This window comes from Cygnus atratus, chromosome 4, assembly GCF_013377495.2.
Source record: "Cygnus atratus isolate AKBS03 ecotype Queensland, Australia chromosome 4, CAtr_DNAZoo_HiC_assembly, whole genome shotgun sequence".
Lineage (NCBI taxonomy): Eukaryota > Metazoa > Chordata > Aves > Anseriformes > Anatidae > Cygnus > Cygnus atratus.
In genome coordinates this window covers 15,198,429-15,220,937 of record NC_066365.1, presented here as the reverse complement: position 1 = coordinate 15,220,937, position 22,509 = coordinate 15,198,429, and the positions used below count along the sequence as shown (strand labels likewise).

General features: G+C 42.7%; 1 protein-coding gene across 1 annotated transcript; it reads left to right on the top strand.

Annotated features, from left to right (window-relative positions):
• Positions 1-20,141: 20,141 nt before the first annotated feature.
• Positions 20,142-21,637, top strand: LOC118247857 (sulfotransferase 1 family member D1-like). Its single transcript, XM_035546202.1, has 7 exons — positions 20,142-20,286; positions 20,360-20,485; positions 20,583-20,680; positions 20,778-20,904; positions 21,000-21,094; positions 21,199-21,379; positions 21,509-21,637. The coding sequence occupies exons 1-7, from the start codon at positions 20,142-20,144 to the stop codon at positions 21,619-21,621; spliced, it is 885 nt and encodes a 294-aa protein (XP_035402095.1). The 3' UTR covers positions 21,622-21,637.
• Positions 21,638-22,509: the final 872 nt, after the last annotated feature.

Below are 22,509 nucleotides of genomic sequence, written 5' to 3'. Positions count from 1 at the left end.
AGGCAAGAGTCTCTTACAAGTAACACAAGAAAGGTAGAAGTATGACTATTCACTGTGCAAGGCAGGGATGTTAGCAGCTGATTTCTGAGGTATTCGTCAAGCTCTTCTTGCAATACAATTTGAACAAGGTGAAGAAGGGCTGGATAAACATCTCCTTGTTGCTTCTATCAAAGAAGAGAGAGAGCTTGCCCCCGTTTTAAATATCCACAAAGCTCATCATTATGAAGATCCCCCTGTGCTTTGATGCTAGGTTGATACCACTGTGGTTATTGGAATCATTTGCAAGGGAAGGGAATGTGCAAGAAAAACTGTCATATATTATTTCCATGTGAAAACGGGGAGGTGAAGCAGACATTCGGCAGATGCTCTTACTGGCCTGCCTGTTCCTCCTCACCTTCCTATATTCATTCCTGAGGTTCAGGATATGTAAGAATGTTGTTTAGGAGATGAGTGAGCTCTGACTGGTTCATAGGAGGTTTTTTTCAGTAAACCAAATTTAATTTTTAGTAATGCTAAGCAGAACAATCAAACAGAAGGAATGACTTTGTGATGACAGCGATGAATTTCTTGCAATTTCCTCTATCGCAGTAAGAAAATGGGAAATATATCCAAATATCATTCCCTTTTACAGATTTATTATCACTAGATCATATTTTATTGCTGTTCTATGAAGACTGTATTTAGATACTTGTGCTCATAGAAAACCTCCTCATTTTTGGCAACTTCCCTTTTTATAACTCTTTAATCCCAGCTAATTTCTGCCTCATTACTTTAATATAATTCCTCACTGATGAGAATCTTAAGAGGGACACACTTTACAACATCAATGCCTCTCCATGAAAAGAATGTAAAAATAAGTATGAAAGTAATCGAGTCCAGCAGAAGAAGGACAGGTTTTAGAGTCTCAGCCCTCAGTTATTTAAAAAAGAACTATCCACGTTTATTCCCTAAAAGAACCAAAGGGATCTTATGGTAAGAAAAAAAGATAATTAGAAGACCATATTATGAGATTGATTTCGATTTAATAGAACCACCAGCTCCTCATAGGGATAAAAGATCAAGGCCTGGAACTTATATTAAAACTAACCTGATAAAAGAGACTCAATAGACTAACAACTAGATCAGCCATAGTTCCGGTTTCCAACCTGAGAACATTTAAGTGGTATCACCATCCTGAAATACATCCAAGGTAGAAAAATTAAAACCTCTGCATACTAACAGCCAAGCAGAAATCATTTTAGAACACCACAGTCCTTCCTCATTCACAGTATGCAATTAATCCTCTCCTCCTATTTATATCCCTAACCTCATCTCATATCAAGCATCCTTGGCACTAAAATGTCCCTAGAAAGAACCAATGAACAGTCAAGTAGCCATTTCTCAAGAGACCTCTTGCTTTACATATTTTTATATTCATGAAGAACATCTGTCTGATCGGGCCTTCATTAGCTTAACAAGCACCCAGATCTTTTCTCCAGGTTCAACAGTTGCTTGCAGACAGTCTGCTTTCAATCCATTTGGGGGGCTGAACTCTTGCTTCTTCCCTAGAAGCAGTCTTGCAAAATTATCTCAACTAGATTTCAGTCAATGCCACCTTAATTTTTCTCTCTGCCTATAAAGGAATTGAATTAATTGAAGGCTTTGCCTTAATTCCTGAAAGCAATTTTGCAGTTTACCTCACAATGCACGAAAAATTCATGGTTTCTAACCTCTCAGTTAGTTGAGAGATGTCAAGGGATCATATAATAACAGCACGGTCAACAGCTTCAGTACTATCACCTCACAACTGACACGAGACTTGTTAGAACATGAACCAAATAGAAATACTGTCATGGCGAAAAACTTTTATGGACCAAGGGAAAAGGGGGTGAAGTAAGAAAGGAAGAAATTACAAGTTTGATAGTACCTACTGTGGTAGCCATTCTCTTGGTGATGTGTCACTAAGAACACAATCCCTAGCAAAGACAGGAAGTAAAGTGGGTGCTTAGAGCAGGTCACCCAAAATACTGAGCCAGAGGAATTCTGCTGATTATAGACAGAAGGAAAAGTAATTCTAACAGGATCCCATTAGCACCTGCTCAAAAATTCTGTGCACACACAGTGAACCTGTGGATTTTCTGGCACTGTTAGCAGATATCATCCTCAGAAGTCTGCGAGCAAGATGTGGGTCCCCTAGCAAGCACCTTCTTAAGATAACCACCACAGAGAAACCACTCCAGGTCTCATGATAAAGCATAATTGCTGAACTTCCACTAATAGTATGCCTTCCCAGGGCTCTGGGAGTTGAACGCCCCCACAGTTCAACTGCTGATCTCCGAGAAATAAAAAGAAAAAATGAAAAAGAGGAGTCAGATTACTAATCAAGTCAGTAGTTCGCTACCGCAAACTTAAATTGTTTATAACACTACACAGACTAAAACCAGCAGCTGAGCTGACACCTACCGCCTAGGGCAAAAGAGACTTTCAATTCTTACATTCTCCAAAGCCATTTTCAGTATCATAATTGACCTGATGATATAGGAAATAGGAGTGTGTGTGTAGGTGTCTCTCTTGGAAATGCTGCTGCTAAAACAAAGGGGTTGAGATTTCACAGTCTATATCAGGACATCATCCCTGTAGTGTCGTGTTTCAGATGGCAGGACACCATCGCCATAATACCTTGTTTCAGATGTCAGGACACCACCCCTAAAGTATCTTGTTTCCTCTTGTAAAACACTGTCATAAAATTTAACACTGCCACAGAGGCAGAGAACATGCCAAAGAGGCTCTGCTGGGTTGAAGCGTATCCAAAGTATCTAAACCTCTGGCATCTGTAAAATCTGTCCAGAAATTCCATTACAAGCTTCACAGCACTAGCCTGCTGGGTTATGAAAAGTTATCTTCTCACTTGCTCCCCAACTCTTTGATTTTAAACCCATTTCTGCGTGCAGCCCACATTAAGTCAGATACCACCCAATTACACAGTACTAGAGAATGTGTCCCCACTCAGGCACATGGTGCTCCATTAGAGTGAAATTGAAAAAGGCTACAGACAAGCAGCACAGAGGGTAATTTATTTTTGAAGACCTAAAATGTGCTTTGCTTTTTTTAAAAAAAAAAATACCTGTCCATTTTTCCAGGAACTTAATTAAATTTTATTTGACCACAAGAACACTAGCAGTTAAATGTCCATCTGTAATACAACTTAACACAAAGAAATACATCAGATGAATACCTTAGGAAGAAAAAAAAAAACAAAAACAAACATAAAAGCATATCTTAGGAAGAAAAAAAACATAGAAGCAAATTTCACCAGTGAGCCTGTTTTGACATAGGTATAGCAGGGAGCAGAAGTTGCCAAACAGAACAGGACTAGAACACAACTACAGTTTCATACTGCAATAAATTTACATTAGCAGGTCTGAGAAAACTTCAATAGTATTGTAGCAAAAGAAACTCATTCTGGTAGAAATATTTATATATAAACACAGAGATAATTCTACTTTCTGACTGGTTCTTCAATAACCGTCATCTGGAATTAGCTCCTAATTCTCTTGCCCAGCACCGAAGTCAGTCATGATTGAGAATGGACATGCTGATCAGTTTTTAAAAAGATGCTGAGGAACAGTTCCAAGTTTATTTCTGAGCTCAATTCTTCCCTTAGAAAGATAATATCAGTATTCTCTCCTCACATGGTTTTATTTTTTTTTTTAAAAACTTGGTTATTTTGAAGTTAGAGACCAATTACAACAGCATATATCTCAAGTGTACAGACATCAACAGATACAATGGCTGAAGACCTGACATCCACAACAACAAAAAAAAAATAAAAAATCAAGCCCTTTTTTATTTTACTAAATCTAGAAAGTATGAATGTGTCTTGGGCTTAAAGAATAAAGATAGTTTTTGAGGCGTAAGAACAAGGTGGACTTTTTAAAATCCCCAACTACAAGGATAAATACGCTCTTTTGAAAGCTACCAAGGCAATTGTACACACACTGCAAAGTATAATATTTGGTTCACTGATTATTTCTATCTGATCAGCTCCTTACATCAGATCAGCCATCGCTTGCCAGGAGCTATCCACAGAACCCAAAGTTTCATCACATCTCTGTCGTTTGATTCCAGCTGTACAGAAACCACAGCTCTATTTGTCAAAGCATTCTGGAGAAAGGTTATAGTTGGAAGCTTTACGAGAACAACAACAGCTTGGATTCAGCTCTATATGAACATGGTAAGCATAGCTTCACTGGAAAATGCAAGTATCAACATACCCCAGAAGGAATTCCCCAGTTTGTCCTCTCCTTAGTACAAGTCCCCAGAGTGAAGGTGAGACAAAATGAGAAGCTGATATGACCAGTGATTACTCATCTTAGAAAGATTATGTATTACGAGATAAATGCAAATAGCAGCTTTTTTTTTTTTTTTTTTACAGTAATGAAATATAAAGAGAAAGTACAAACTGTTAAACCAAAAAAAAAAAAGTCATTTAGCTCCTCTTATACATCATTAAATGGATAAGTTCACCATCAATCCTGGATAATGACTTGTTCATTTCTTTTGCCAGCAGAAATCATGTCCCATTTCTGGGTGGATTATCGATAAGAGTCCTGGTTATAAGGAAAACAATTGCTTCTTCCATTTCTTTATACAAGGTTAGGAAAGGACTAAACTCTGACAGAAATAAAATATTTTCATCAGATTTCATGTAGAGAGGTGTTTTTTTTTTTACAGTAACAATTTGAATTTGGCAAGCTACTGATACTGTGATAGGAAGTTGATTTGATCTGTTCTTCACCAGCCTCGCAAAGTTGCAGTGATTTACTGACACGGATGTTTAACTCTTGCGTTCTTGTTTATTATTTCAATAAAATCTTGACACTTGAGCCCGTTACCTCAGGGCAGAGACAATTTCACCAAGGAATTGGAGAGAAACACCTGGCTCAGTTTCTTAAGCTTTCTCTTTCACCCTTTTGTCCTTAATAAGGCCAACAGAACCAGTTTATATAAGAAGTACAGGCCTATACTACCTAAAAGGTTAAAAAAAAAAAACACCTTGATGAGGTGCCCATTCCAAATTCCTGTTAATTGCTGAAGACTCATATTTTGCACTGACTTTTTACACACAGCTTCCACCCTTCAAATCCCCACAAGAAGTCTGCCTTGCTGTGGAAGAGGAAGAACGTCACATGAGAGTGGAGGATCCTGTTGGCAAGCATGTGCTCCCACAGGGCTACATACTGCAGCGCTCCCCTCACTTGCAACCCTCTCTCTAAGCCTCACTGTAGCCAGACTAGCAATCCAGAGCAGAAAGAAGGTCACTGCTACCCTGCAGCACACGTGAGCTAGACACCACGTTATGGAAACATCACGCACATTCCTTTTGAATAAATGCAGGAATTGACATCCTAGTCCATACAATTTCCATACAAAGCTATAAACTTTTGCACTTTATCACCGAGTTGTTTCATCCTTAGAAGAAGGATGAATCCTTAGAGAAGATGAGAAACATACTTTATGACACCGCAATGGGTTTGTTATTTTCAGTTTTCTCTCCAGATCTGTATCTTGCAGAATCGCTGAAAGAAACATTCATTTTGAAAACTTACCTGCATAGCAGGCGCTTCATGAGTGCAGACTGGACTTGGATCTTTCAGCAGGCCCTTTTTGAACATCATATGCAGACGAGATAAGGCTTCCCTGAAGAATAAGACAAGACATTTTAAGGGAATCATTATAATGCATCAACATGGAAATAAAATGTTAGGCCACGTTTTCCATTTCCCCTTATGTTTTTGTTAATTGGAATAGTTGCCAAGTCAGCTAACGCAATGAAAAATACACAAGTCCCATGTGTATTCATATATATGAAGGTTTGAAGTTTGCACAGCACTCCTCAGCAAGCAAATAAGAAACATGGGTGCTTTTACCTAAAATACCTGTCCACATTATGACAAATGTATAGGCAGCCCACTGTATGCTGCAGAAGCCCATCAGGAGGGGAGGTAGGGGACAACAGCTGTCTTGTAGCCAGAAAAATCTCAAAACGCTTTCTCATGGCATCAGCCATAGTTGATCTGTTTAGCAGAGCCATAGAGAAAGAAACTCTTCAACTCTATAAAAGGCTCAATAAGTTCTTTTGCTGCAGAAAGAGGAAAACGCATACATTCCCAGTAAGTCAACAACAGCTTTTACTGTGAGCCATGTCTTGTCCACTGACAGAAAACAGCTCCTCACAGTGGACGTTTTTGGGAACACACATGCCTAAAAGGTTGGGGGAGAGGGAGTGGGGGCCATGTAGGCCACAACAAAAGTAGAATTAATCATCTAACCTTTCGACCTGCACAAGCCAGGACAGGCATCACAATCTCACACCTGCACTTGGTTTAGAATTTAGGCTAGAATTTGGCATAAGGCACTCATGCCTCTTACAAGCACACAGGATTGAGAACATATTTCAGCAGTGGTGAGCAGCACTGCTGCTGTGAGCAAAATTAAACTGCTTACTGCTTGGAGAAAATGACTCCAAGGTCTTACTGCTTTTGAGACACCACCTGGAGCACTGTGTTCAGCTCTGGGGCCCCCAGCACAAGAAGGACATGGGCCTATTAAAACGACTCCAGAGAAGGGCCAAAAAGATGACCAAGGGGCTGGAGCCCCTCTCCTACAAGGACAGGATTAGGGAGCTGGAGTTGTTCAGCCTGGGGAAGAGAATGCTGTGGGGAGACCTTATAGCAGCCTCTCAGTACCTAACAGGGGCCTACAGGAAAGGTGGGGAGGAACTCCCCAGGGATCATAGTGGTAGGACAAGGGGGAATAGCTTTAAACCAAAAGGGAGTATGTTTAGATTACACATCAGGAAGAACTTTACTCAGAGGGCACTGAGGCACTGGAACAGGTTTCCCAGGAGGTGTGGATGCCCCATCCCTCAAAGTGTTTAAGGCCAGGCTGAAAGAGGCTTTGAGGATCCTGGTCTGGTGGGAGGTGTTCCTGCCCTTGGCAGGGGGGGTGGAATTACATCATCCTTTAGGTCCCTTCCAACCCAAACCATTCTGTGAATCTGCAACGGCGGTAGCTCAGCATAAGGCAGCTAAAAAGTTCACCAGTACTTTGAACTCTACATTGCTGCTGCTACAGTGCTGTCCAGAGTCAGGTTTGATAAAGCCTCAGAACAGAATGTAAATATATCCTTCAGAATGTAACTTTAGTACAAGTTCAAGACTTTTTTCTGGATTAAAAGCAGTTCAGAGGCACAAAAGAGCATTGTAAATTACAAGTGTTCCAGTCAAAATAGCCATCTGTGGTCCTCAGTGACATCTCCTGATGGTGTGCACACCGAGATGCATACTTAAGAGAAGTTATCTACATTCAGATTTCACTATCTCTGGGCATTAATACTGTGCATTTTCTTGACCACCTTAAAAACACATGATGTGCTTAGCAGATGATGCCAAGAGAAAAAGAAAAATCACTCAACTTCTCAGAACATCCAAATCCCCCACCTCACCCCAGTCGTACCAATACACTCATTTGTGTGTCATCAGTAGCATTATCCTCCTGCATTAACCCTAAGCCCAAAAAGGAAAACATCTGCATGAACTTCACTATAAAAAGTGATTATAAAATAGAATAAGTTATTCCATCTCTAAACTTTACTTTAATCTGTTTCCCATGGGAAGTGACAGTAAACAGTAAAGTAAACAGTATTTAGACAAGAACCTTTCAAGGAGTAGGATATTTGTAATCTTCCCTGACAGAAGGGTATTGCACGTTAGAAATTTGTCGTGCCTGACAAGGGTCTTGTAATAGGGTCCATACAGTAGAAAGAATGAAATAGTCAAACTACAGTGCAAAATAGATTTTCTTCCTTTTATTGCAGGTTAGCATTTACATGAAGCATTAACTACAATGGAACTTCACAAGCTACAGCATTGTAAAACAGCTCATTCACTTGAGACAGGAACATAAAAAACACATAGCATTTTCCAGAAGAACACACTCTATCTCTGCTACATTGAATTAAGTCTTGCAGTAAAGACTACCTTTTGCTATGTTCTTAAGCTTGAATACGTCTTAAAGTCTAGAAATACCACAATGCAAACAACAATAAACTCTCATAAGTCAACATAAACACACAAAGGGCAGGATCTCCCTCCATTACCAAATCATCATTGTGTATATCTTCCTAGTCTCCTGCATTCTAGGAACACAAATCCTTTCCAGCCACCATTAAGTGATGTGTTACTGACATCTTTCTGTCGCCAAGACACTCAAAGTATGCTACAGCCTCAACTATGATAGTTATAAGTCCCATTCCTATTTTTCAGAGGTTGCCTGTCCAAATTCCATTAAAACTAAATAGTAGCTGCTGAACAACCTGAAATGCATAGAGATTAATATAAATGCTAACAAACCTTCTCTTTTGGGCTTCTTTCAAGACTATCACAATTGTTTTCACTCCTTTCAGCAAGTAGATTGCCACAAAAAAAAAAAAAAAAAAAAGGAACCTATAGAGCTGGAAGACATCCACTCCTCTGGACACATCCATATTCTAAGCACATAATGTCATGGTCTAATTTTCTTAAGTGTACTCCAGCAGCATAAGACAACAACTCAGGACTTCATTCCTTCTTAAAGCTTAACAAACAAACCGTCCAAAGACACCAATATACCTTAAGCTGGGCCAGTCCCCTCTAAAATAACCACAATTAAAAATACCCAATGAACAAAGTAATTCTGATGGAGCTTGCTTCTATAGATAGCAGGCTGATGAGCTGCACCCAAAATGCTGCATCTAATAGCTGTATCATGGCGATGGAAGCTCACCTGCTTGACTGACTGCTGAAACAAAAGGGAAGGCTGGTAACAGAGGCTGTAATTAGAGAGAAGAAGGTATTAGAATCAGCTGGGAGCTCTGATAGGTGGTAGCTCCCCATCTGAGCTTATGCTCCTGAAGTATTTGATACTTGTTTTGTTCTAAATCTTTTTTTTTTTTTCACTGTTCTGAGAAGAGTTATTTTCAGATCAGAAACAGCCACTGGTGCTGCATTGTAGAAAACCAGATGCTGTTATTTACAGGTGGGGTGTGTTTTTGATTGTATTGTAATTTTGAATACACAATAAAACTAAAACTAAAAAAAAAAAACACACATGGGGAGAGCAGCTGTGGCATGGGTTCAGGTTTGGGTCACTGCGAATGACTTAGGGAAGCCACTGAAGTATTGCAACCAATCATAACTTGTCTGCTAAAACAAAGGTGTGCTGTTCCTCTATTCCCAGGCTCATATAACCCAGAAAACTGCCCATTCCATTCCTATCAGAGGATGGTCCTTTCTTGGAGTCAGTCCAGTAATGACCGTATCAGAATCAGAAATAAGACGCTATGAAAATAAGTATCAATTAAAGGAATAGTATTGCTTTACATAATGTACTGGCAACTTAATTTAGCTGTATCTTCTAATGCACATAGACATATTAGCAGCATGTAGTTCATTTTTTGGCCGTTTTTTCTCTGGAAATAGTTCTATATCTTCAGCAGCTGACATAATGTTTAGATCGTACAGATGCCAGAAAATAAGTAAAATAGATGATGATAATATATTCATTTTTTTCCCCTGCACTTCCCTAGATGTTTTTAGGTTTTAATTTTAATTTGGTGAGGGCACAGTCTTGGAGATGAAAGACAACAGCTGATCTTAATAGCTTGATTTTTCAAAAACTGGAAAATTAGAAGGAGATCTCTCATAAAAAATATCTAATAATATTATTATTATTTCCTTCTTATGGGAAATGGACTCCTATGTCTGCTGTGTGATTTCCTGAGACAGCTGTTTTCTGTGCTGTAATACTTGACAAATGAAAAGTCCTGCACCTAGGAAGAAATAACCCCTTGCAATAAAAGCATAGTCTAGAATATCCAGTTTTAGGTCTCCCGGTTCACGACAGACATCAACAAACCAAAGCAAATTTAGCAGAGGGACAACAAGATGCTTAGGAGGCTGGAGCACTGTTTCTGTGAGGAGACACAGAGGAACACGGCTTGTTCAGTCTGGAGAAAAGACAACTTCTGAGGGATTGAACACCAGCTTCCCAATACCTGTAAAGAGATCTTCAGGAAGACAGAGCCAGGCTATTTGCAGTGTTTCATGGCAGTAGGGTGAAAGGAAACATATCTCTGATGATATTAATTCTAGAATACACACTTCTGTCGGAAGCAAAAGGAATTAATCACATTTCCTCAGGTTTTATTTAAGAGATAGGAAACCTTTGCATGACTTCATAATCTGTCAAGCATTTCAAAATGCTGTATCAAGGATTTTTTTCTCCCTTGTCCCCTAACCTCCACTACATAAAGTCTGTCCATAGGTGAAGATACGATCCACAATTATTGCACATATCTCACAGTAGTATAAACTATGAATTTCTATCAAAATAATTGCTCTTCATAGTCATGTCATATTTCCTCACTACAATATTTGCAAAAACATGTTTTAGGAATCATTCATCGGCACAGTTTTTCAGCAGAGTTTTACCTAGATGGTCTGATTTCTTATAACTGTTTGGGGAGGAAATATAACTCCTTATAACTCCTCTGTTTGAGGGGGAAATAAACTCTGATTGTCATGTCCACTAAGTCCGGAGAATCACTTATCTGAGAGGAAGTCACAACACAGTGGAATCAGAACTAGCAGAAGGAAAACACAAGTAGAGACTTTTCATCATATGGATTTAAACAACAACTATGTGATAGCAATAGGAGAGGCCAAGGAAGAGCAAATCTATTGTTTTTTTACCTACCTGCTACAACTGCAAACAGCTAGACCAATTGGGTGAAGTGAATGTAAAGGACTGTAGCATGCATCCTCTCTCTTACATTTCAAAAGTCTGTAATAAAAGAGGATTCTTTGACCAGACATCTAAAATCCTCTCTTTGCAGGCAGGAAGCATAAACGGGGCTTAAGTGGAACAGCACATGCAAAGACTCTATAGAAGAGAGGATTTTATCAAAGACAAGTATCTCTTAAACAGATGTCCAAAACTCTGCTGTGGATAATTTTATTTTTATTTTTTGTATAATACTGTTTTTTTTGTGTATGCCATATGCATATTATGTCATAATTGGTAGCTACTGTGTAATTAATATATGTAGGCCCATAATTATAAGGTTGCATTGATGCAGTGCCAGAAACTTAAACCAAGATGGGGAAAAAAAGTCACAGACTGTTAAAAAGCAGAAGACTACTTTATGGAATCTTTAGTTTTAAAAGTAAAAATAAATAAATAAAAATAATAATTTTAAAAAAGATTATTTTTCAATCTTCATAAAAGACAATGAGTTTTGAGTTGTGACTTTTGGATGCTTATGAGAAGCAAGGCTGTTCTACACTTGATTAGACTCTTACAGCCAGTGTTGCCTCAACTGCACTAGTAAATAAAAATGGACCAGGATCTACCTGGCAACATATGGATCATGTGTGTATAGTTAAATTCTCCTGTTTTCCAAAACAGAGAGGTTGTGGTCAAAATACCTGTTCCTGTTAGTCCCTAGCTCATGCTAATCCTCAAACTGAGACTGGGAATTGTCTGGGAGTTTTCTGATTGTCAGGAAGCAAGACCATGCCAAGAACTGTATTTATAACCTAGCAACTGCAGGAAACAACCCAACACCATGCCTCTGCACTATTTATTTCACCACTAAGAAACAGCTGAAATGTGTAAAGGCACAATAATGAAAGGAATATACACCATTTTCTGAGTCTTGCTTGAGAAAAACAAAATATATATATATAAATCTTGTAGCCAACATAATGAGGCCAGGCCTGTGAATGTCTCACTGAATCAGTGGGTCTGGGCAGAAGGGGTCAAAGGTCATAATATCTTATTTTGAATTGAACCATGTTGGTATAATGATAATGATCTGGCAAATGTTATTCTCAATCTGCTCTAATAATGCAAAGCAAACAATAGAGATCAGTATTAATGTGGAACTTTCCTATGCAGATATCCATCCTTTTACAGAAAATGGTATCTTATTTCTTCCTGTGCTATATTATTCTGATGTTCAGTTTTGTCTTCTCTCCTGTTAATATGCTTATCTCTTACCTGTTATCAATGGATACTCTGAAACCTGGTTCTCCTTTAATTGTTTTCTATCGCAACTTCTTTACAAACTTTCCACAATGCCAAACATACTATGTTATAAATAACAAACTGAGAAACACAAAATATGTTTACAGAGTGTCAGACAGCATCTTCCTTAAGCTATAAATATAAAATACGTAAATATAAAAAAATTCTAAGCAACCATTTTGTCACCTACATGAAAATAGCAGCAGAAATTGACTCCTGTGGGACTTCACAAAATCTAGAAAATTCTGCATTTTCAGTCAAGACACTGTATATCATGCAACATAGAAGCTGTGCACAAGGTACCTTTGGGGAGCTATTAGCTAACACTCTCTGAGCTGCTTTGTCTAAAAAATTATTCTCATACAAGCCTGAAGAATTCATGCCCATCAAGTAAGCTGATGCATGTTGAACATCTCAAATGGTGACAGCTAACAGGAAAAAATTGTATTTGAGAGGCATAAGAGATTTTTGCCAAGGTATTGCACAGAACTAGAGTGAGAGTGGAACCTGGCCTCTTTTGAGACTTGGCCAGCCTCCCCAGCACCACCTGTGGCCTGAATCCTGGGAAGCTGCTGCCCCAGCTTACATTGCTATGATCAGACAAACTCAGAGCAGCCCGAGCATGGGAAGTGGGCAACCCCATTCCTTGTTTTACTGTTGGAGCCTGGTGCTCTCTGCCTGTTTACACAAACCCTCAGCTGGATGTAACGCACAGAGTCCAGCTCCTCAGGAAACTCTTTAATGCTTTTAGCTTCTGCACAACAGCATACCAGCATTCCCACCTCAGCAAAGCAGCTGGATAGGTCATGGGCCTTGGAACGAAAAATGTAGGAGCTGTCACAGATGTCTGTGATAGCAGGGGTGCAACACTGATCTTAAAAGATTCAGAGCGCTACGTTGCAGAACATGTAGTTGAGAGTAAACCTCCTGAATTCCAGGTGTCTCCTGTCTAGCAGATGTTTCCTTTTCTCTTACTGTTCTAAGAGGCACTGGTTTGTATAAATTATTAAGTATTTATCATAGCGGCAATTTTCACCCAGCTGAAATCCCATTCTATCAAATACCTTCTCCTATCATCACATAAATATTTAATTGGCATGAAGTAGACTTGGGGAGAGCTGTTCTGAGTTATTCCTTATGCTTTCTAGGACAACATTAATCATGAGACTCATGGCTGCTCAGTGCTGGCAGATGCAGTTAAACTAATAACCATGGAAAAGGAGAGGAAAACGTAGGGCTGAACGTGCAGGTGTGGGACAGTGCCCAAGCCAAGGAAGGCACTGGAAGGAAATATTAGAGTTCCTTTGAAAACATGGCCTTTAATATCTTTTTTTCAGCCCCCCTACAGATAGGAAAGTTTGCGCCAGTGTTGTCCTGCCAGCTCTGCTGCATCTGTGTAGTCCTCTTCTCCCAGGGTCCTCTGGCTACTCCAGGACCCATGCCTGCACTGGTTTTGAGAAGAAAAAAATCTGTCTCTGTGCATGCGGCTCACTAGGCGCTAGACTGATGAAGTCTGAAATATACCTAAGGTTCACCAGGAAACCGCAGCGTTCTTTCTGTTCCTGACACCTGTCTCAAAATCTGCATCTCGGACAAAAGCAGTGGTGGCCAAATGACAAGTGCCTCGTATTGAAACAAACAGCTATTGAGGCTAGATGTCAGTGAGCATTCCCTCTACCCCTCATACTTTACCGTGGGTTGGCACACTTTATTTCTCCAGTACTGAAAAAAGAATACAAATGAAAGTCAGAGTAAAGTTCAGCTACCCAAGCTCCATTCCTCGTTTGCCTCCCATTCTCATCTGCTGCTCTCTTCTGCTAGCACAGGCTCCTTGCTGCAGTGTAAACGGTTTCCCCATTGTGAGCCCTTTCCTACAGAATGATCCGTCAACACTACGATTAACTGATGTATGTTACTGCCATCCATGCTGTGCTCTTCCTGCCCCTGTGAAGTTAGCTTAACTCCTATCTTAACTCTTCTTAACTCTTAGCTTAACTCTTCTAGGTTTATTCTGTTTTTCCATTATTTTCTTCAGAAGATGAATGCATGTGTATAGTGCTTTTATGCACAGTCATCTTTTTATTCATTTCCATTTGATTGTTTCATGAGTTATGGGCAAAGAGGAAACTAATTTATATTCTTTGTTTTTTCTCAAATTTTCTTTCACCTGATTTCTCAAATACTTTACTATTCTGACATTCTGGGAGGGTGGTAAATGTCTGGCAAACTCATAATCCTAAAGTGTCAGCTGATCTCTAAAGAGGTGGCTCTGGTCCTCACTCTGTTACAACAGATGCGTGATTTGTTCTTGCCGTTGCTTATTGTGCTAGTATTATTATATCATTATGACACTGTCTTTACCTCTGGTATTAATTTGACCTAGTGAAAAATAAATCTCTTTTTTGAAATATCCAGAATTAAGTTAAATTTTAAAATGCCAAGAAATTCTGCATTTTTTTATTAGACTGACCAAAAAGTAGATGTCTTCAGAATAAAAAGTATCTTCTAATCATTACTATTTTTTACAAGGATTATTTTTCAGATTAGATTTCTATTGCTGCAATATGAGATTTATTTATATTTTTTAACCTTGCCTGGGGACACTAGGATGAAATGTAAAATACATGGTAGTTCACTACCATAATCTCTCAAATATTTCATATATTTCTGGATAATTTACAGTCAGTTTTATTTACAGTATTCTAAGTGAACCTGTTTAGGTATGTGAAGCCCCTATCAGTTATTAAGTTTACTCAGCAGAAAAGAACCTGGTGCTGTTTGTACTGGCCAGTGGATGTCACTGTTACAATACAAATCTGACTAAAAATAGCTGTGTGTAATGTCGTATAGTGCCATCGATGAATCAAAAAAAAAAAAAAGTTTCTTTGTAAACTGTCATGCTGTGAATCCCTTAAGTAGGAGGGAAGAAGGTAAGTAGATAAATAAAATAATAAATAAATTTAAAAAAATAAATAAATAAAAAATCCATGTGTGTTAGGGCACAGTGGACTGAAAAGTAGAATCTACACAACGTAGCAGGCTAAGATGTCTTCTTGACAGCTTTTTGTTGCCTTTTGTCAGTCAACTACCAGCCACAAAACTCATGGCTTTAGTTCTTCGTTACTGTTGGAATGCTAGTTTAAACAGAATGATTGCTTAGGTTTGTGCCAAATCTATGCCATATACACACACGCACACACAGACTATGTATATACACACACACATATGTGTATATATTTAAAATGCAAGTATGTTTTTGTCTCAGCTGCCATGCATGACTTAAAAAGTGTTGCTGTTAGAGATGGAGAGATGGCAGAGTGGTGAGAAAAAAGTATGACTTGCAGGGGGCTCTGAAGATTACTTGACATCTATCTCCCCTGAAGAATCTTAAATCCCAACTCAGTCCCCTGATACAGTACATACAGCATTGTAAAGACTGTTCTGCTAGTGTGACTCTTTTCCTGGAAAAAGCAGTGAGAAATATGCATATGTGTATTTGTACGTATGTATTTGCGTAAGAAAAGAGCTCAACTTCTCGTCAATCTGCAGGTGTTCACTGAGCAATCCTTTCCACTCCATGCTGCCCAGAACCATCCAGGTGGTTCTTAACAACTTTTGTTGACTATGGGTTTTGCAGCTATAAGGCTTCCCAGGTAAAGTTCTAAGCTGATGTAGAATTGAGCTTTGTTCGACTCATAAGACCTTTAACAGCAGAAACATGGAAAAACATGGGGCTTTTAATTAAGGGCAATACCCATTTAAATTCAAGGTGCTGACAATGTGCCCTACATCTCTTAAAATGTCCAATTTGTAGTGATGCTGCTGCCTCACCACAAGCACCTCACCACTTTTTTTCTTATGTTCCAGCACCTCTTGCTTTAGTCATGCCTGCTTACATGTCTTAACCAAGTTAGAAAATCAGGTTTTGCTACTAACATGGTAAAAAAATAAAAATATAAAAAAATAAAATCCTGAAGTAGTTAAAAATATGATACTGCTTTTTTGAATCTTAAAATAGAGGGTATAATAGCTGAATCCTACCTGCCTACTGGCTTTTCTGATGCAAATACAGGCTGGGGGGGAGAAAAATGTTTGCCAGGTAAGCCTCTCTGTCTCTACATGCATGTTGTATTGGGGATATATTCTGGAATATTCTTCTCCTACAATATTTTGGGAAACTGAAGGATTAGGTTCAAGAGACACTGTATAAGCTTCCTAACGCAATCTTGCTGGAATATGATCTCTTTATACTTCTAAAAGAGTAAGGAAGAGAAGAATGCTTCAGTATTCATTTTAAAACTACTGTTCTTAAGGCTCTGAGTGCACATCATAAAGCCATCAAGTGCTTCTGCTGTGTGCTGACAGCGTGTGCTTTTGAGATATGCACAGAAACGAGAAGTGTGTAACAGACTGAGGTGCGCTGGCATTTTCATTCTGAGAAACTGCAGTGCTTGGATTTGGGCAGTGAGGAGCTACAGAAGTACTGTGTAGCTGTTGTGTTCACTTGGTGGGGGGAAATATCTACTGATTTCAAGTGCAAAGTGTTTGTATATATTTCAAAGACAAAGTTACGATGAGCGTGTGGAAACAACTTGCAGATTTTGCCCCCGGTGCTTTGAGACTGACAAACATTTTTTCTGATCTTGACAGTTTGCTTCAACTGTGAAGTTCTAAAACGATGCTGAAATAAGATACAATACAGACAGTTCACCTTACTTCTGCAGCAATAATAATTTGCAGCAGAAATATTCAGGGACAATGTGTGCTTAAAGAGCAATACAAACAGTTGAGCATAGCTGAGCAGGCTATTGAGACAGCAATATAGAATGTGAAAGCAAAATGTGGTATGCAAGCAAGAAATAGGTATGCGCTGGTTTTTAATTTTCTTTTTTTGATGATCTTGGAAATAGAATTGATTACTCATGTCTCTTCATGCACTACCAAGCATGTGTTTCTTAATAAAATGCGTGCAAATTAACTGAGTTTTCACAGAATCACAGAATTGTACGGGTTGGAAGAAACCTCAAGAGATTGTCGGGTCCAACCCCCCTGCCAAAACAGGTTCCCTAGAGCAGGCTGCCAAGATAGGCGTCCAGACGGGCCTTGAATATCTCCAGAGAAGGAGACTCCACAGCCTCCCTGGGCAGCCTGTTCCAGTGCTCCGTCACCCTCACCGTGAAGAAGTTCTTTTGCATGTTGGTGCGGGACTTCCTGTGACCCATTTTGTGGCCATTGCCCCTTGTCCTGTCCCCACAAACCATTGAAAAGAGATTGTCCAAATCCCTCTGTCTCCCACACTTAAGATATTTGTAAACATTGACAAGATCCCCTCTCGGTCTTCTTTTCTCCAGGCTGAACAGACCCAGGTCTCACAGCCTTTCCTCATAGGGAAGATGCTCCAGACCCCGTATCATCTTTGTGGCCCTCCGCTGGACTCTTTCCAGGAGATCCCTGTCTTTTTTGTACTGGGTTAAAAAGTTGCGATGCTGAGGAGAGAACACTAGCCCTTGTCACTGTTTTTGTGATAAGCGGTTTCTTTGTTTTTCCTTCCTTTCTCCAGAGATCCGCAGCACCGGACGCTGCAGGAAGGAAAGAGGAGCCACCAGCCTGCAGCCATCCCTAGGTGGTGCACACCAGTCTGAGCCCTGCTCTCCCAGCCTGGGGGGGTACACAGGTCCTAGCTCCCAAGGCTGGCTCAGAGGGAGGAGGGCAGAGCATCCTCGAGATTCAAAGAACCCTGGACCATCTCTATTACTCAGAACGCCAGAAACTCTTCCGAAGTATTTCCTGTGTAGGGAGTGGTGCCAGAGCTGCCCAGATAGTGATGTCATGCATGCCTCAAGACAGTATCTCAGCTGGTCGTGAGCACTGCTTGCCACATCCTCTCAGGAAAAAACAAAACAAAAACCATCCATAAACTGGCAGATGGGCAAAGGCAGGGTGGAGAAAGGAAAACCCTGAGGTCTTTGATCTTTGAAACAGCACCAGTGAAAGCAAAACTTGCTTCTTTACTACACAGTAGCTTTCCTTTATGCCTCCTGACAGGTTTTGCCCTTGCCAAGGAAGGAGTTGTGATTGTGACATTCATTCCAGTCTGGGAAAAATTCCACTCAAAATATCCTCCCTGCCCTGCAGGGCTTTTTGGCCCTTAACTCTTCGGTTCTTCTGGTCTGGGGCTTTCGTGTATGTTGCCCTGTTTTCATGCCATGTTGCCATCACACAAGCAAACGCTGTGACAGAAGAGCTTTCATTTGTAAGAAGGCCCTCATGAAAACGTTTGCCAGGAAAGAACTATTCTAAGAAGTCTCTCTAGGTAAGACCAGAAACATGATAAAATGAGGTTCTGAAGAGCAAAGTGAGAGCACAAAAGAAAGTGGAGGAGAGAGAGTAAGGGGAAGGAAAGGAGTTCAGGTGGTCAGGGGTGTGCTTATAAAATACAAATGGAACAAGCACACTAAGACCCATACCAAGAGGAAAAGGCCAGTGGCCTTGCTGACAAACTTGCATTTTGGCAGGGTGGAGGTGGGGCTTTGTCACACTTCACAGCCCTGACTTGACCTAGGCTGACTGACAGTGTGTCTTTCCCAACCATCAATGTTAAATTAATACTTTAATTTAGTTCATATGGCCTTTATTCTCTACTGAACGTTCATTTCTTCCCATGTAACAAAATGGCATCATGTCAAAAGGTTTCAGCCTCAAACATGAAGCAATCCACATTTTGATTGTCCATCATCTATTGTCCAACCTTTGGCAGAGGGGTTGGCATGAGATGATCTTTGAGGTCCTTTCCAATCCAGGCCATTCTATGATTCTATCACTGGAGCTTCCACTTCCCTCCCAGTGGGGTGGCCACCTTCCCTACGGTGCCCGGGAGGGCAGGGCCAGGGGCCACATCTTGAAACTGCCGCATTTTACAGAAGACAGCCTGGAGCACACAGAAGATGCCCCAGAGCATGCGGAAGGCATCCTGGAGTATGCAGAAGATGTCCTGGAACATGCAGAAGATGTCCCGGAGCAAGTGGAAGACGTCCTGTAGCACGTGGAAGATGTCCTGGAGCACGCAGAAGACGTCCGAGAGCATGTAGGAGATGTCCCGGAGGATGCAGAAGACATTACGGAGGATGCAGAAGACATTACGGAGCGTGCAGCAGATGTTCTGGAACATGCAGAAGATGTTCCGGAGCACATAGATGTCCTGGAGCACAGAGAGACCTGAGCAGTTGCCTAACAAAACATCCAGAGAGCACAGTGGCTGGGGGAGTGGGGCTGGGGCAGCTTTAATCATCCCCAAAATGCAGGACGGTGGTGTGCACCGTGCTGAATTCAGTGTTTGAGACAGTCTCTGGGCAAAACAACACTTCTGAGGTTACACTCTCTATTCCAGACATAGTATAACTGAATAGTTACTAACTAATAAATCAATAAATACAAACCAGCTAGTCAATATTCACACTGTGTGCAGCTGTGATGGTTTATGCTAAAATGACTGCCTTTAACATGCACTGGATGCATCTCCCTGGGACTGCAGAGGTGTGGGGGGCCGGGGCTCCTCAGCAGCTAGAGCTGAGGCTGAAGCGGCACTGGGCAATGAGGCTGGGTCTCCTCCAATGCAGCTCCGCAGCCGGAGCTGGGCCCCAGCAGCCCTGGGGCCCAGCTCCCAAATCCCACCACCCTGCTCCCCATGGAGTTACCCACCGGCCTCCAATTTCCTCCTTCCCTTCCCCAACCGAGCCACGTCTCACCATTGAGCCAGCAACGGACAGAAACAGCCAGAAAACAAGGCTGTGCAGTGCAGTCCAGCAAACAGACGAGGCGTTTCCTCTCCCGGGTCGAGCCCGTCTTGCTCCAAAAGTCCCCAGCGCATGCAGTCTGTGGCACCCATACTTTCACAGAGGAAGGAAGCCGAGCTGGGGGATGGGTAAGGAGGCCGTCACCGCCCAGTGGGGCTGCATGTGATTCAGGGTGGACTTTGCCCTCCCCTGAGCGCAGGCACAGAAGAGCGTCAGTGCTGTGGGAACACACTGCCAGAGATGGGGATGGACGAGGTGGGCAGGGAGGAGCTGGGAAGCCTCCACGGCATCCCCTTCTACAAGTCCTTCATAGAGGGCTGGCCGCAGGTGGAGGCTTTCCAAGCCCGGCATGATGACCTGTTGATCGCCACCTACCCCAAGTCAGGTGAGTGGACCTAGGGGGGATGGGGACGCTGCCAGGGCACCTGCAGCCTCTGAGACACTGCCCTGTGCCACAGGCACGACATGGCTGAGCGAGATCCTGGACATGATCTACCATGACGGCGATGCAGAGAAGTGCCGGCGGGATGCCATCTTCAACCGGGTGCCCTTCCTAGAGATGAATGCCCCCAAGATACCAAGCGGTAAGTGGCCGAGGGCTGTAGGGGGAAGGGGTCAAGCTGGGGCATGGGTGGGGGTGTCAGAGCAGGGGGTTCATCCCGCTGAGCTCCCCTCCTGCAGGCATCGAGCTGCTGGAGAAAACCCCATCCCCACGGCTGGTGAAGACCCACCTGCCAGTCCAGCTCCTCCCAGCCTCCTTCCAGGAGAAGGACTGCAAGGTAATGCTATGGGGCTGCCCCTGACCTCTCTCTCCAGCGGGGCAATAGGAGGGGGCACTGTTCCTGTTCCCTCAATCACAGCCTCGGTTGTCCCCAGGTAATCTACATGGCCCGCAACCCCAAGGACGTCGTTATCTCCTACTACTACTTCTACCAGATGGCCAAGATACACCCCGACCCTGGCACGCTGGCTGAGTTCCTGGAGACCTTCATGAATGGAAAAGGTGGGGGCTGAATGCTTGGGCTCCCACAAAAATGCTGGTGGGGAGGGCGTCCTCCTCCTTGCCATTTTTCGGCTAACCCAACCCACATCCCACAGTGGCCTACGGGTCCTGGTATGAGCATGTGAGAGGCTGGTGGGAGAAGAGGCAGGAGAAACGGCTCCTCTACCTCTTCTACGAGGACATGAAGAAGGTGAGGTGGGCTGGAGCGAGGGGTGCCTGCACCTGCCCTGGCTGCCCCCCCCCATTTCTAGGGGAGCACCAGCACTGAGCGTCCCTGCCCCTGCCACCCCACAGGACCCACAGCGTGAGGTGCAGAAGATCTTGCAGTTCCTGGGCAAGGAGGTGCCAGAGGAGACAGTGGCAAGGATCCTCCACCACACCTCCTTCCAGGAGATGAAGAAGAACCCCGCCACTAACTATGAGACCATGCCCCCCTCGCTGATGGACCACAGCCTCTCCCCTTTCATGCGGAAAGGTAGGTTTCGGCCAGTGGTCCTGGGTCAGTGGGGAGGGTGGGTCCCAGGCCCTACCTCAGCCCAGATTGCAGATGTTTGTGGGGGCCAGATTTTGCCCCATGTGCTTTCTCACCTCCCTCCCCCCAAAGGCATCTCTGGAGACTGGAAGAACCACTTCACCGTGGCGCAGAACGAGTGCTTTGACCAGCACTACCAGCAGCACATGGCGGGCTCAGAACTCTGCTTCCAGATGGAGGTGTGAGGGGCACCCACCCCCGGGGCACTGCCTGCCGCCTGCGCTTCCCAGGGGTCCCTGCCCTGATGGGGAGCCAGCACCGGATTCCTGCAGCCCGGAGCTCGCCGGGCATTTTTCTTCCCATAATAAATTGCAATAACCAGAGGTTGAGCATTCATCTGTGTTGAAGGGCAAGGGCAGAACCTGACACGTGTTCTTGGTGCCTCAAGACGCCTGCAGGCACACGGAGATGCTTGCCATGGGGACCCCATACTCCAAAGCATCACTTTCAGCCCCAGACACATGGGGCTGGCCTGGCCCACTCCTAGAAAACAAAGAGCGGTGCCAGCAGGAGCAACGACTGTCCTAAGAGTCAAAAAACCCCAAAGCAACTCAGGGTGCTCACTGCCCCCACACTGACTCTGTGCCCAGGCATGTTTACGCCTCCGAATTGCTGCAGGTTGCTTTGCAGAGTGAGCGGTGGAAGGGCAGAAATTTCCATCACCGTTGCACCAGCATGGGCTTTGCAGGGCAAAGGCAAAGGGAAACACCTCCTGCCTGGCACTAGCACTGGCCCTGCTGGCATGGTGACATGGGGGATGTCCCTGCTCCCACACAGCTGCACCAGGCTCTTGCTCAGGCACCACTGGGACAACCTGGCCCACTGGCATCAGGGATTTGCTCCTGAGACCCAAATCCCCCCATTATGCCCTATTTCCAGCTTTGGTTTATGAGTGTCCAAACTAGTGACGTTTCTGCACAGGCAGTGTCCTGGGGCTGGTTTGTCCCAAAGAGATGCAAACTGGATTTATCTGTGAGCAGCAGTGCTATTGGTGCAGCTAAAGAATAAACCCTTCCAACACATTTATTTTAGTGCAGAGGGGCATCCTCATGCACCCCCAGCTCCTGGCTTTG